Consider the following 15,678-nt stretch of genomic DNA (forward strand, 5'->3'; position numbering starts at 1 on the left):
ACCAGTCAGACCCCATAGGGACTGGGAAACAGGTTTCCTTTAAAACCAGTCAGACCCTACATGATACCTACAAAGGGACTGGGAAACAGGTTTCCTTCACAGCCAGTCAGACCCTACATGATACCTACACAGGGACTGGGAAACAGGTTTCCTTTACAAATGGTTTGAAAGAAACAGCTCCAGCATGTTTCATAAATACCTACATAGGGACTGGGAAACAGGTTCCCTTTACAACCAGTCAGACCCTACATGATTCCTACATAGGGACTGGGAAACAGGTTTACTTTACAACCAGTCAGACCCTACATGATCCCTACATAGGGACTGGGAAACAGGTTTCCATTACAACCAGTCAGACCCTACATGATACCTACATGGGGACTGGGAAACAGGTTTCCTTTACATCCGTGCAGTCAGACCCTACATGATACCTACATTGGGACTGGGAAACAGGTTTCCTTTACACCCAGTCAGACCCTACATGATACCTACAGAGGGACTGGGAAACAGGTTTCCTTCACGACCAGTCAGACCCTACATGATACCTACATGGGGACTGGGAAACAGGTTTCCTTCACAGCCAGTCAGACCCTACATGATACCTACATGGGGACTGGGAAACAGGTTTCCTTCACAGCCAGTCAGACCCTACATGATACCTACAGAGGGACTGGGAAACAGGTTTCCTTCACGACCAGTCAGACCCTACATGATACCTACAAAGGGACTGGGAAACAGGTTTCCTTCACAGCCAGTCAGACCCTACATGATACCTACAGAGGGACTGGGAAACAGGTTTCCTTCACAGCCAGTCAGACCCTACATGATACCTACAGAGGGACTGGGAAACAGGTTTCCTTCACAAACAGTCAGACCCTAAATGATAACTACATAGGGACTGGGAAACAGGATTCCTTCTCAAACAGTCAGACCCTACATGATAACTACATAGGGACTGGGAAACAGGTTTCCTTTAAAACCAGTCAGACCCTACATGATACCTACAAAGGGACTGGGAAACAGGTTTCCTTCACAGCCAGTCAGACCCTACATGATACCTACATAGTGACTGGGAAACAGGTTTCCTTTACAACCGTGCAGTCAGACCCTACATGATACCTACATGGGGACTGGGAAACAGGTTTCCTTTACACCCAGTCAGACCCTACATGATACCTACATGGGGACTGGGAAACAGGTTTCCTTCACAGCCAGTCAGACCCTACATGATACCTACAGAGGGACTGGTAAACAGGTTTCCTTTACACCCGTGCAGTCAGACCCTACATGATACCTACATACGGACTGGGAAACAGGTTCCCTTTACAACCAGTCAGACCCTACATGATGCCTACATAGGGACTGGGGAACAGGTTTCCTTTACAACCAGTCAGAACCTACATGATACCTACATAGGGACTGGGAAACAGGTTTCCTTTACAAATGGTTTGAAAGAAAACAGCTCCAGCATGTTTCATAAATATCAAGGAAAAAAGGAACAACTCTGAGATTCTTTTCTTTACATGCATCCATCACAACACGTTCTTAACAAATACATATTGTCAACATCACCATTTTTTGTATCTGAATACATAACATCATCAAATAGTTCCTGGTGACATCACAATGGGCGCTGTTACATGTTTCTACATCTGTTGTACATTGGAAATGTAAGTATTGGTGGTTAAAACATCTTCTAGCAAGGTTAAAATGTGATCAATTAGTATATCAACATTACTGTAAATCGTACTTTACCAAGGTAACAATGCTGTATAGCAATTAAATAACTAATAGCTAAGTAACAATACTGTACAGCTTAGAGTATCAAGCTAACAATACTGTACATCTTAGAGTATCAAGCTTACAATACTCTACAGCTCAGTATATCAAGCTAACAATACTGTACAGCTTAGATTATCAAGCTAACAATACTGTAAATCTTACTTTACCAAGCTTACAATGCTGTATAGCAATTATATAACTAATAGCTTAGTAACAATACTGTACAGCTTAGAGTATCAAGCTAACAATGCTGTACAGCTTAGTTCATCAAGCTAACAATGCTGCACAGCTTAGTTTATCAAGCTAACAATGCTGTACAGCTAAGAGTATCAAGCTAACAATGCTGTACAGCTTAGAGTATCAAGCTAACAATATTGTACAGCTTAATATATCAAACTAACAGTGCTGTACAGCTTACTTTACCAAGATAACAATGCTGTACAGCTTAGAGTATCAAGCTAACAATATTGTATAGCTAAATATACCAAGCTAACAGTGCTGTACAACTTAGTATATCCATCTAACAATGCTGTACAGCTTAGTATGTCAAGCTAACAATACCTTATAGCAATTACTTAATTGATAGCTTAGTAACATTGCTATACAGCTTAGTGAATCCATCGCTTTGTTCCTGGAACAATTTACAGGGTTTAATTTGGAACAAAACACTAGATATCAAAATAGTCCAATAGCTAATAAACCCTTTGTCAGAAGCATGGATTATATTTGGCATATAAGGAAAATTAAACTTATGAAATATATTATGCAAAAAAATACATTGTTTGACTGAACAACAGCAAAGGGCTTGGACTCTACTACAGTCAGCGATTCCCATTTGATACATACATGTACAATTCTGATGGTAATTGTTATAGTTTGCCTTGGCGTATCCCATTGAAACGGTTCAGGTTGTGCAGAACTATTCAGTGATAAACAACTGCTTAAATTGTACAGTTTCGGAGTTACATGACTAATAAATAACAATAAATCAAGAATAGTATGTGTTTCTTTTACACATGTACTAAATTTTACAACATGTCCTAAAACACTTTTGTGAATCAACCTTGTTTTATGTAAAATAATGCAAACTAGTGATACACAGCATTTTAGTTTCAACCAGGGCCATCTGGACCCCTCAATATGCACATGCTGAAATTTCTAGGGATCGATCAGCCTCAGTTCAAATCTTTGCCTCCCATTTTCTTTCAGATTCAGCCCACTGAACAGTTGAACCAGATATTGGAAAGCATCCAAGTCTCTCTTCATTGATTGCACTATAACATTTAAGGCTGTTGTGACCTCATTTGGAACTGACACACATAAGTGCTGAACGAAGAGCTTACAAAGTAATACAATGCTTTGAATTCTTACAGCAAGAAGTATATGCAACCTCTGTTCACTTAAGGAAACCTGTCCCACTACACTGTGGGTTTTTCTACATGCAGTAACCTCCCCTTAACTTCCATTTGGATATATATTTGTAACTGTAGAACAATTGGGCCAGGAAAACTTTCCTCGACCATGTATAGCTCAATAGGTCAGAGCAATAGTTTACCAGCTTGAAATTCAGGGTTTCAATTTCGGTCTAGCTCCATGCTTTTTCCTACCAGACCACTGTTGTTAGTTATATTTTTTTGTTTATTTCAGCTTCATTATTTCTTATTAAAGTCCCGGAAGGTATGGTTTTCTTTTCAGAAATAATTTATCAAAGCTACAGTCATGACGGAAAAAACAGTTTCCAACACTTAGTTACAGTTTTGGTAGTGGTACGCGGATCTTTAAACATGAGAAAAGTAATCAAGGGCTGGCATACATTGATGTCAGTAACCAAGAAATAGTGTTCTAAGGACTGCATCCTGGTGTCAACGGATAGGCACATTTAATCCTGGAATGCTTGGGGGAGACTATTGTGTGACCTTCACAGTCATGCATTGATATCGTCTTCTGCAGGAATGGACGTCTGCCTATCATGTAATGGAATTCATGTTTTTGGACCTTTGAGGAAGGAGAAGAAGTTGGACATTTTGGAGGGCTGGTCTGTCCTTGCACTCTTCACATCCAGGTATCTCCGCCTCTCCATCACGTAGTTCTTGGCTGACCTGTCCCACGACATCCTCTCCATCAACACCTACGGACGAACCATACACAGTTGTAATGGTTAAAGATGCATTTCCTTTATCCATAACTAGGAAATGAACCATACAAAATACATTATTTCTATCCAACCCAAGGAGAAGAGTCATACATTTTCAATTTGCAGGGATGTAATTCTTCCTCTTTTCAAAGGATTTTCTCTTTTCACCTAACTTTTGCCCAATGACTGTCAAAGTTCCTAATTTTTTTCAAACCTTTTAAAAAAAAAAAAAAAAAAAAAAAATCTTTCGTTTTGATTTCTTCCTTTCTTTCTTCCCAAATCACCTAACTGAATTTGTCATGTACATATTGGATCAACAGGAATACCTAACACTTGGGAACCAGTAACTCTTCTACCAAAGTTTCAATATATATCATAGTCAAATAATTACCTTATATGGTCCTTGAGTTGGTGTGACTGATCGTTTGACGGCCATCATAACAACAGGCTTGGCGTCGACAGTCTCCGACATGTTGATGCGCTCTATGCCAGAGAGATGCAGTACGACCTCGCCGGCAAAATCATCCTGGCCGATGTGATCATGATCCAGTACACTCAGCAGTACAACAGCTCCCTTGGTGGTCAGGAACTCCTGGGGGATGTTGGGGCTAAAACAGTATATACTACAACCATTAATCTATCGTTATAAAACGATTTTGGTAAAATATCTTGATTGTTCAACTTTTGATTTGTGAGACGGTCAATAAATCAAAATTCAGTACATTTGAAAACTAAATTGAATCAAATTTGGTATTAAAGGATCTTTGCCTCTGGACCAAGGTGTTTCTAGACAGTTAGCTCTAGTAAGCCCTGGACTGAATCCCGCCCTAAACTTTACACAGATAACATTTAAACTTTAACTTGTTTGATTCAATCTAAACCTTGTTTGGTCCGATAACACTAAAACTTACAACTGGAATGTGGCATTGAAGACGGGGTTGAGTGATTTTTCCACGACTCGTGTCTTCTGTGGCTTGTGGTGACCAAACATGGTCTGAGGAAGGACACTGGTCACCACATATGGATCACTCAGGCCAGATGGGTCCAGACCAGGCAGGTCAGTCGCCCTTATCACTGTAAATAGGGTAACACTTGATCAGTTAACTTCATATTCAATTTAATACCATACCTTCGTCAATATATTTTCTGAGAAAATTTTACAAAAATATCTTACTGTGTTTTAAGAATGTTAATTAAATGGATAAGTTGTGTGATGAATATGGATACTGGGTTCAGATGGACAGTTGTTGTGATATTCTAGTTGTTGTTAACAGCACTGTGGGCATGCAATGTCTATGTGGATGTGTCAGGTGTATGTTGATTATAACATAACTGAACAAGGTTTGAAGATGGCTATCTTAAACATGAATATCTATCAATATCACAATTAACAATGCTGTTAATGATGACAGGTGCCTCAGAATAACTAGGCCGTTCCTAGTGCTTGTCAAACATTGATTTTATTGTTGCTGCTGCAAATTATTTACAATCCAAGAGAAAATTAAGGGATGCTGGGGCTAAAACAGTATAATTTGTTTATCACAACCTTTAATCTAACTTTATGAAATGTCCTGATAATTAAATTTTTGATGAATTTGATGTTCTATTACTAAGACTTCAGGACAGTCTGAGCTTGTTGAGCCGAAGGACTAGGGGTGTTAAGGGTCGTTTCCAGCCTCATCGGATATTTAGGATTAGTTGTTATATTTCTAATCTGGAATAAATGCAGTACGTGATTATGAAATTTTAGATTCATTCAACAACTGGTTAAGGAGATATGACATTATAAAGAGAGACATAGTGTGAATATCGTCTGTTGTGTGCTATTTGGTTGAAAATTGGCCATTTGATGGAAATTAACTAAACGCTCTTCTATTTTTGAAAGCCTCCGCATGCCACAAACAAATAAATCTTTGACATGCTTAAAAATTGTTATACAAGTGTTCGTTTGTAGAAAGGAATTTTTGTTTGTCACATACGGTGGCTTTTATTTCTGCATATTAACTGTCCAAAAACTCCATATTTTGGCTATTTCTGCCTAGCAACGCCGTTCGTTGCTATGGTACGGCATCTACACATGCGCAATGGGAAAAATCAGCACCAAGAAATATAGCCCCAATTAAGCAATATGATGTTTATAGCAGAAATTGGCAAATAAATTCAAGTTGACCCACAACGCCCCAAGTCCTTTCCACTGGTGGTCGGATGGTCCAACAATATTGATCAGAAGTTATGATTATGACACAACTGCTATAGTAATTAGACTACAGCTTTATGAATAAAGACATGAATTATGTACCAGCAATAGAGTTGTGTACCTTTTAAACATGACAAGTGTTACGTACCTTTAACAAACAGAGTGATGTTGCCTCTCGTCTCCTCCAGGTAGGCTGTCTTCAGAGCAAGGTGGCCAAAGTACTCCAGGGGTGTTTCCTGTACAGTAAAACAACACAATGACGCAGAAGTCTGTATAAACACGTGTAAAGTACCGTAATAAATTAAGAAATAAGAAAAAAAACTTGATAATAAGGCCTGACTGGTGCTGATTTCAATGCTTTTTCTCTCATTCATTACATTTTGCAAATGTGAGAGATATCAATTAGGTTTGACACAACTATCAGCGCCATCAAGATGCTTACAATTTTTATTGGTTAAAGTGAGATAAAATTGTTAGGGTCGGAGGAAAAAATTAGGGTTGGTCTTGGTATCTGAAACAGACATTTTCTTTGGCCTTATCACTGTTAATTTTTTAAACTAAAAATGTATTTGTTTAACAACTTAATGAAATAATATATCTTTCCAATTGATATACATGTATTCTATGAACAGATTATTAGGGTCCCCATGCTTAAAGCAGGCTTATTACAGTAAAGTTTTATTAATTTATCGACCATTACTATGCCCCCCCCCCCCCAATCCAGCCAGTATTTTTTATTTGGCAAAATCATCTGTTTAAATCCAGCTTTCTATTAAGCCACAGCTGGGAATTGAAGTTGTCTAGATTTTATGGTGGCAATGAAGATGACTGTACTCCTGCTGGGAAATCTGATTGAATTAAATGTGGGAGACTAGTAATGATCGTTTTGGACATCATTTATGATATTTATCAATTAAACTGTACAAAACTACCTCGATTTGCAGACTTACAATGTTGTCTGCAAGTGATTTAAGGTAGGCCAACATCAGTTCCTCTGTAGACATACAGTTGGTGTCAATTCTTTGCTTCAGTGCTTCAAAATGAAACGAATCAATCTTGTCGTCTTCACAACCTCCACGAACAAAGTAGGAGGTAAGTGCTCGCACATGCTGAAATACAGAAATACTACAATGTCATATCGGTATATAGCAAATCCTAAACTTATCTTGGAACAAGTATACATAAACAGGTCAGTTGCATACAAATATTTTCTTCAGATATGATTATTTGGAAAAATGTAACTGAAAATTATCACTTACTTACAATCCAATACTAAATGTAAATTTTAGAAATCATATTTTAACCTCAAGACATCAGTTATATAGATAAATAAACAAATGTCTCGTAATAATTCGTAATTAAAGTTAAAAGAACTATTTTCATCCTCTTACTCACCTGTTTCATCTGCTGATAATACTCTGGTCTTTTCTGTCAAAAAAAAGAAATTATGAAATATTACTGCAAATGAAATTACATTATATCTGTGAGCACTTCAAAGAGAAAATATATGATAAGAACCTCCTCCAGGGCTTTTGATTCCAATTTAATTTACATGATGAGACCAATATATGATTTTCACAATTAGATTATTCACTTCTCCCGCAAATGGAAATTCAAAGAAGAGATTATTTTAAAATTGTAGGGGGAAACAAATAGGATGAGCAGGATGGAGGTCACACTTACCCCAACTTGGAGTTGTTGGTCCAGCAGAGTGACAACTGTTTCCCAAAGCTGGAGGATCATTCGTGGGAAAATGGACGACATAAGGCGGTCGTGTAATGTACTCAGATTAGTCGACAAGTAGCCAATCAGCTGGTCCACCGACTAAACAAACCAAATACACCAATCAGATTAGTCGACAAGTAGGCAATCAGCTGGTTCACAGACTTAACAAACCAAATACACCAATCAGACTAGTCAACAAGAAGCCAATCAGCTGGTCCACCGACTAGACAAACCAAATACACCGATCAGATTAGTCTACAAGTAGGCAATCAGCTGGTCCACCGACTAAACAAACCAAATACACCAATCAGATAAGTCTGACAAGAATTTGTGAAATTAATTATTTTTCAAGGAATCTTGTGTTTTCTAACTGAATAAACGATATAGTGTTGACAAAAAAAGCATCTGATTAACTAACATAATATTATTATGATGTTTTCAAATATGTTGTACATTTAAAATTCCAAAATTTTCTCTTAAAAATATTATCATTATTTATATATAATATTACCAACTATTACACATTTCATAAAACTATACAAAAACTCACAGACGCCTTCTCCGGATGTTGTATGGTGAAAATTTCCATATATCGAGCAATGTCCACTTTCATTTTCTCTGTTATCTGCTGTAAAAGTAGCGAGCTCTTTAAGATGATCTCCTTGTTGGCCGTGTCCATAAGTCGCTTCAATGTTGACAGGGCTTGATTGCCGACGTCATCGTTTTCGTATCGCGTGGAGATAAGCATGACGATGGAGTCCCAGTCCAACAGGTGTGGCAGCTCGGTGAGGTACTGACGAACATGTTCTATGTTGTTCAGCGTTATACACAGCTGTAATAAGGCAGAGAAACACTACTACATCATTTCATGATATGTGTACTGTGATGTTTTAGTCACATCAAATAAAATATGATAACATAGAAATGAAAAATATTTTTGGATAATACATGAAACTTCAACATTTTTATGAAATTTTAAAGGACCTCCATGTGCAGTAAAAGCTGCTTTGGTAATTTAAACTCTGTCTCTTAACCCTTTCACCCCTTGGTAACTTTAATAGACTCTACCATACATTTATCTGGGTGAGTCCATTATGTCTACAGTGTTGGAAGGGTTTACATGAAAAGGTTGTTTGATCCTAATCTAAATGTTCCTTATAGTTGCCTTAACTGATCTAAAATTCAACTGGAAAACCCTCTTTATTGTTCTGAACAGTGAAGGTTTAAATCATCAAAGCAGGTTTCTCTGTATCTAACAAAACTTACTCAGCCTTGTTATAGGGGAAAATTCACAAACAAAATGTCATAAATTTTTTAAAACAGTATAATAAATTATTTTTTTCCATCAGAAATGATATTCTATAAGTTGATATTTTTATTGAATTTGGTTCACTCTGATCCAAAATTTAAAAAAAAAATGTACAATTAATTTTCTCTATGTAGGTAAAGTTAAGGTCATGATCATCCGTTTATATTACAGAGCGAGGAATACTTACCCTGTCTGTCACATCAAATTGAACCACCGAGTCGTCATAGTAACAGTTTCTCTCCAATATGGAATGTATTTTTTCTCCATACATCCGAGCACCATCACAAATCAACTACAACACAGAAAAAAATCTTCTAATTATTCCTTTATTTCATATTTAACTTACAAAAAAAATTGATGTTCCGTTCATTTTTAAATTAAACATTAATCGAGTGATTTTTTTTTAGTGAAATACATGTGTAAAACATGAATAAGAAGAAAACATTTGGGTTAATGTTATAAATATGAAGGGTTAACATTACAGGATGATAATTAAGCCAGTCACTTACATCCGTTATCTTTGTCACACCCATCAAAGCGGAGTCAGGGTCGTGGAAGTCAATCTGACGCCATTCTTCTGTTATCTGAAAACAATTCATCACAGTGATATTTTGGGTTTATTAATGTACAATGATATTTACATAACTACATATTAATGTACAATGATATTTACATAACTACATAATATGACACATTGTTACAATCATGGGTGTTTATTTTTGCTTTCAATAACTTTAATTTTTCTGAATGCTGGAACTTCCTGGAATGTTTGAACTTGGGAAAAAAAAATGTAAAGTAAACTGATGTCCTATCTGTGCAGTGTGTCCCGCACATCATGTAATTATTTTGTAATATTTCTGTGTGTATGTCATACGGATGAGCTGTAAAGCTGCATTAACAAAAGAATTTGAATTCGAATTTGAGTCGGTTAAGCCACTTTTGCATTTGTCGTTTCCTTCACAACTATGAAAATCATAAACATGTTTATGTACTTCAGTGTAAAGTGTGATGTATACCATATACGTACATATGACCTTGTCCTGATATTGACACAATCTAAGTAAGCAATTTTTAATTAATTTCTGCTTTCTTTAAAATCGTTTTTTAAATATTAAACATGTTTTATAATTAAACATATTAAAAGCAAAAATAAAAAATAAATAATGAAATCAAATAAATGAGTCAATGATTCATTACATGTACATGTTTTTTAAATTCAAAAGACTTGTTTCCACACCTCTTAGGTTTTTAAAATAAAATTGATATGATTACATTCACAATAAAATAAACAGCTGTTAGCATGGAAAACATTTGATTTTATTATATAAATGTACTCTCTATAGTATAACTCACCTTGGCAAAGCATGAGAGAACATCGACTGAAGAATTCGAAAATTTCACCAGAGATGTTGCAACAACTACCTGCAAGAAAAATCAAGCTGGATACATATTTCACAAGATTCTATTTTCAAAATACATCTAAAAGGTCATCTTTACAAAATTCTTTGTTTGCAGTTTCCCGACTCACATTTTTTGCAGTAGGTTGGACATTTTTCTTTCCGTCTATATTGTTTACAAATCTGAGCGTACATTCTTTACATTCTCAAGGGGATTATTAATATTAACTGCATTAACTATGCCCACAAGACATTCTGTACGTACATCTTTGTCAATCTCCAAGGCCCGTTCTATCCGGTTGGTACACTCTGTCCTAAAAGACTGTACCCAGAACACGAGGGCTTCCTGGTACCATTGTTGATAGTGGGAGATAGATAAGCGGAACACATCCCTGTAAAAACCATAAATCATTGCTCAACTTTCTATTCCCTATATGTTAACAAAAAACGTTTCTTCAAATCATGACTGCCTTCCACTCTAACCACTTCAACTCTTGGAGCCAACAGCAGATTCCCTCCCAACGCTATTATATCATTTCTGAGAGGAACCAGAATCTCCTTCCTACAAATTAATTAAAAACTAAGAGAAAACGACAGATTACCTTCCATTTTAACCATTTTCACTCTGGGAGCCAATAGCAGACACCCTTTCACTTCAGTTTCAGGTAACAAATGACAATTTTCCTCTTGCAAATATCAAAACCTCCCAGTTCACACGCTGCCATTGTACTTACCGCCGACTGATGTTGTCACGGATGATATTGTAGAACTTCCTGACAGCGAAGTAGACCCTGAGAGAGAGGCGACTACTGGCCGTCACATTAACTGGGAAGTTGTGATAACGTCGCTGGTATCTGTCCATCTCCATCATCAACTCCTTCATCACCGGGCTCACCTGTAAATCAGCATGTTTACCTGTGATTAATCTCACCTATGCTGTACAATAAATTCACCTGTAGTTAGGTTAATATGTAATATATAAAAACATTTAAATGTTATTAGGTATACTGTATCTGTAATGACATTATCCTATAATTAGGTTGTGCCCATAATAAATTACAATCATCTATAATCTGTATTACAGTAGAATCATCTATAGTTAGGCTCGCCTGCACCGGGTACATTTATCATTAATTAGATTCATTTTCGATAAAAAAACAACTTTTGAGAACCCCTTCTCTGACATTCTATGAATCTCCTGGTAAATAGAGACTGCTAGTCATATTGTAGCAGCATAGCAAGTGTTTGGGTTTGACACCAAAACACCTTTTTTAATATTTTAATGAATCTGCCTGGGGACTACGCCTGAATTTAATTCTACCTACTGTTTAAGTTTAAATTTTCAAAAATGATTTACATAAAAAAAAAAACAGTATAAAAAGGCTGCATTGCACTCGCCTTTTTTTCCACTGCAAAGGACACTACCCTATAGTAGATGATGCCCAGTGCTGTGAAGAACGTCTTTACAACCCCCATGGAGTTGAGGTGAGATGATGCACTGTTTACCAGCTCCCCAAGGGCATTCAGTTCAGGGATTACCGCGTCCTTGACAAGGTCGTGGTTCTTGATAGCGGCCACTTCGATGTCCATCCATTCATCAACATCCTCCTGTGATACACAGTAAATGTAGAGAAAAACAGTCTTACAACAAAGTCCTGTTAGACGAAGGTTTACTAGGTATACACTTATGAACATCAAATTCTACTAATTACCAATGTCACTTAGAGTTCAATATATACATATTTTTCATTATATTTCCTACAGACCACACAAAATTTATATTCTAAATTAAATTGTGCTTCATAAAACCTTTCAACTTAGGATGACCTTTGACCTACCTGAAGCTTATTGAGGACTTTAGTTGTGAGGTTATTCAGTGGTGCTGACTTTGTCTCCCAAAGGTCAATTTCCACCAGCTGTATGGTGATCCTGGCAACAGTGAGAGTAAAATGTTTAAATTTCCTGTAGGAGTATATGGTATACTGTTATAGAGTTCTGCTCATATATCAAATACCTGCCCAACAAATACTAAGTACATACCATCTCTTTTAAAAAGACAATATCAAGTGAATTATTTTGAAACTGAAACAAAAATTCATTTTTTTTTTTACCAGTGCTTTCCTTAAGGAGATATGCCATCTGATCTACATGTTGTTCTAAACTCCTCTCTAAATTTTTAAAAGGAAAAAACACCCGAGCTTCACCTTGAGAACATTGATGTTACGTACCCGAGCTTCACCTTGAGAACATTGATGTTACGTACCCGAGCTTTGCTTTGAGAATGTTGATGTTGTCTATTGTGGGTGGAAACAGGACAGGTAATTTCTCTAGATGATCCGACACCCACAAAATGTACTTGGTTGCGGCCTTTCTGTACATGGATATCTGTTAACATGAAATACATCCTCTATCAAATCCAATAATCAGAAGGTTATACATGTAAAATCATCATATTTAAAAAACAAAAAACATCTGAATAAAAATTTCTTCAAAACTTAAAACTATCGATATGACATCATATCTCTTTCAATTTTATTGTTAATACAAACTAAGATGATTACAAGTATTACATAAGAAATATAACAGTACATGTACTAACAAAGGGATAGGACAACAGGCTAAGCATATAAAGCTTTTTTCATATCTCATTCATCCCTGTAATTTCATAATGAACTTTTCCAACCTTTGAATTGGAAGAGTTCAAATGTGTCTTCAGAGGTAAAAGAGTTAATACTTTTTCTATTTCATTGTGGATGTTTTTTAATGAGGTGTCATTTTACTGAGCAAAAAGAGTTAAAATCAACCAACAGCCACCTCAGCATCTGTTAGTGGCATCTTCTGAGTGACTGTGGACACGTCTATCTGCTGAGTGACCCAGGTCATCTGGAGGTCCTGGATGGCCGTAGTCAGGGCGAGTTCAGTGTGGACAATATTCTCATTGGTGGTCGTCCACTCCAGCAGGACAATCACATGACTGAAAACATAGTAATATACATGACTAAATAAATACATAGAAAAATCTTAATGAAATTAGTACACAATCTTATTGCAATCAATAATGTCTTAATGGTGGTAATAATTAATTGAATGAAAAGACAAGCAACTATCAGATATTTTGTTTGTCTATTGGTATAACTTACACAACAGCCTGGGACAGTCTGCCAATTTTATGAGATATTGCGAAGCTGTCTAGGATTCGCCTCTCCTTTGCTGGTAAGTGGGCTTCCATTGTAATTTCCGACTCCTGTTAAAATATATAGTTCTGATGTACAAATCTTTGCAGACAATAGTTTCATTTATATACAGGATAAAAAAAATTGGCAAAACTTGGATGGTGATCTGAATGAAAACCTTAGCAGTTCTGTTAAAAATACAGCGTTACACGGAACCCTAGTGATGTCGTTGTGTAGAGTTATCTACCTTGGCAGTCTTGGCCGCGTGCTCATAGATCTGCTGTGTTGCCTGGTAGTAGTCCTCCACAGAGAAACACTCCTCCGCCTCACAATCACTCTCCTGTAACAGAGTTGTTAGAATTAGATATACCGGCGGTATCTACGTTTTAGCCGACTTCTGACTGTCCAACAGAATGAAATATTTATTTTTCACTACCTTTATCACCTAATGAAGATTTTTGCCTGATGTTTCAATCAAGCTTCTCAATATACTTAAAAAAAAAATGATAATTTAAAAGTTTGAGCTTTACATAGCTAAATGACTATTAGCTATGTAGGGGGGATGGGGGTTAAAAACTCACCATTCTGTGAGAGATGTCAAGCTTGAGTCTGATGCGGCCGACAGACTTGGACTTGCTGCCCCCAGACAGAGGGTGTATATCCCACCACCAGGCACAGCCGTGAGCCGGAACGTCCTGTAAACCAACACTTCAGAGAGTCAAACACTAGTGAGCAAGTAATTTTGTCCTTTGCTAAAAGAATCAAGTGCGAACAAAGATTTGTTCGGCAAAATGTATGCAAATGATATTGTTAAGTTATGGTCTGCAGTTGAAAGCATACACATGTTTTCTCTGTTTATATACCTAATCCTCTACTTCGGTTTGGGACATGACTAACATTACATTCATCACGGAACAATGTCCTTAACATTCACAGCTATAACTACCGTAATTATCCAGCAATAAGCCCATGCCTGGTAATAAGCCCACCCATATCTACTGCAATTCTACAAAATGTCAACAATGTTATTCCATTGTCCTGTAATTTTGTGTTGGCCCCTAGGCATATTACAGGATAAATATGGAACATGTTATAAGATTGTGGACACAAATTAGGCCAAATATGAACATTCTTATCTTCTTTCAACTCATTTGATAAAGATTTAGATGGAGGAATAACCAAAAAAATTAAACAGCAGAGCCAAACCAAAATCTAATATCTGCATGAAATATTGAAACCATCTTTGGCTAACAAACACTTACTCTCACTGGTATGACAACGCGTCCCCAGCACCCGTCATGGTGTTTATCGTGATCAGCCATTTGCCTAATTAGCCGGAACAGGTTGGTCACATTACTGAAATCACAGTGGTAATCATTTTTCAGTTCATAAATTTGTTTTTTTCCCCTGACAACATGATTACTTTCAAGTATGTGAAATTTTGAGAGAACTAAAATAATTGCTTGCAACCAGTAATATTGATTTGAATTTTGACAAACAGGAATTTATATTTGGACAATTCAGTTCTAAGGATGCTGATTTGATAGTGGATAATCTTATCCTATTACATTTACATGTATTGATTAAACAATACATTTTTAAAATGAAATGTCTAGAAATGGAACTTAATATAACGAGTTTAAAGAATCACATACTTTTTTAACTTAAATCTCATAAGATCTTGATAAATAAGCATAAAAACTGCAAAAATAATATAGACTTACATAATAAAGTGGAAAAATGGCTTCTCTTATAAAATAACGTGAACAATTATCATTATACTATAAAGAAAGGTTTGCAATCCCCCCCCCATCCCCACACCCCTCTGTGTGTGTGTATGTGTATGTGTGTACAGTATATAATTGGTCTCTTGTAAAGAGGTGTCCGTTGTGAAGGGAATTGTAATCAATGTAATGTATGCTTGTTGCTTTGTGTGTAAATGTGTTGTTTATAAAAAAGAA

At 36.5% G+C, this 15,678-nt stretch overlaps 1 protein-coding gene across 4 annotated transcripts in view; it reads right to left on the bottom strand.

Annotated features, from left to right (window-relative positions):
• Window positions 1-1,412: 1,412 nt before the first annotated feature.
• LOC110455582 (protein unc-13 homolog D-like) overlaps window positions 1,413-15,678 on the bottom strand; it is a 50,940-nt gene continuing 36,674 nt past the window's right edge. For all 4 annotated transcript variants that reach the window (XM_021505772.1, XM_021505774.1, XM_021505773.1 and 1 more), the window contains exons 7-27: window positions 14,980-15,073; window positions 14,299-14,412; window positions 13,965-14,057; window positions 13,685-13,788; window positions 13,359-13,518; window positions 12,808-12,929; window positions 12,383-12,473; window positions 11,943-12,152; window positions 11,279-11,439; window positions 10,810-10,936; window positions 10,501-10,569; window positions 9,657-9,731; window positions 9,335-9,439; window positions 8,389-8,670; window positions 7,797-7,937; window positions 7,509-7,541; window positions 7,064-7,222; window positions 6,262-6,349; window positions 4,828-4,990; window positions 4,308-4,524; window positions 1,413-3,910 (exon numbers count right to left, since the gene is read on the bottom strand). In XM_021505772.1, coding sequence (XP_021361447.1) covers window positions 3,764-3,910; window positions 4,308-4,524; window positions 4,828-4,990; window positions 6,262-6,349; window positions 7,064-7,222; window positions 7,509-7,541; window positions 7,797-7,937; window positions 8,389-8,670; window positions 9,335-9,439; window positions 9,657-9,731; window positions 10,501-10,569; window positions 10,810-10,936; window positions 11,279-11,439; window positions 11,943-12,152; window positions 12,383-12,473; window positions 12,808-12,929; window positions 13,359-13,518; window positions 13,685-13,788; window positions 13,965-14,057; window positions 14,299-14,412; window positions 14,980-15,073 — 2,755 coding nt within the window. In that variant the 3' untranslated portion in view covers window positions 1,413-3,763. The remainder of the gene's footprint in view (window positions 3,911-4,307; window positions 4,525-4,827; window positions 4,991-6,261; window positions 6,350-7,063; window positions 7,223-7,508; window positions 7,542-7,796; window positions 7,938-8,388; window positions 8,671-9,334; window positions 9,440-9,656; window positions 9,732-10,500; window positions 10,570-10,809; window positions 10,937-11,278; window positions 11,440-11,942; window positions 12,153-12,382; window positions 12,474-12,807; window positions 12,930-13,358; window positions 13,519-13,684; window positions 13,789-13,964; window positions 14,058-14,298; window positions 14,413-14,979; window positions 15,074-15,678) is intronic.

This window comes from Mizuhopecten yessoensis, unplaced genomic scaffold, assembly GCF_002113885.1.
Source record: "Mizuhopecten yessoensis strain PY_sf001 unplaced genomic scaffold, ASM211388v2 scaffold8299, whole genome shotgun sequence".
NCBI lineage: Eukaryota > Metazoa > Mollusca > Bivalvia > Pectinida > Pectinidae > Mizuhopecten > Mizuhopecten yessoensis.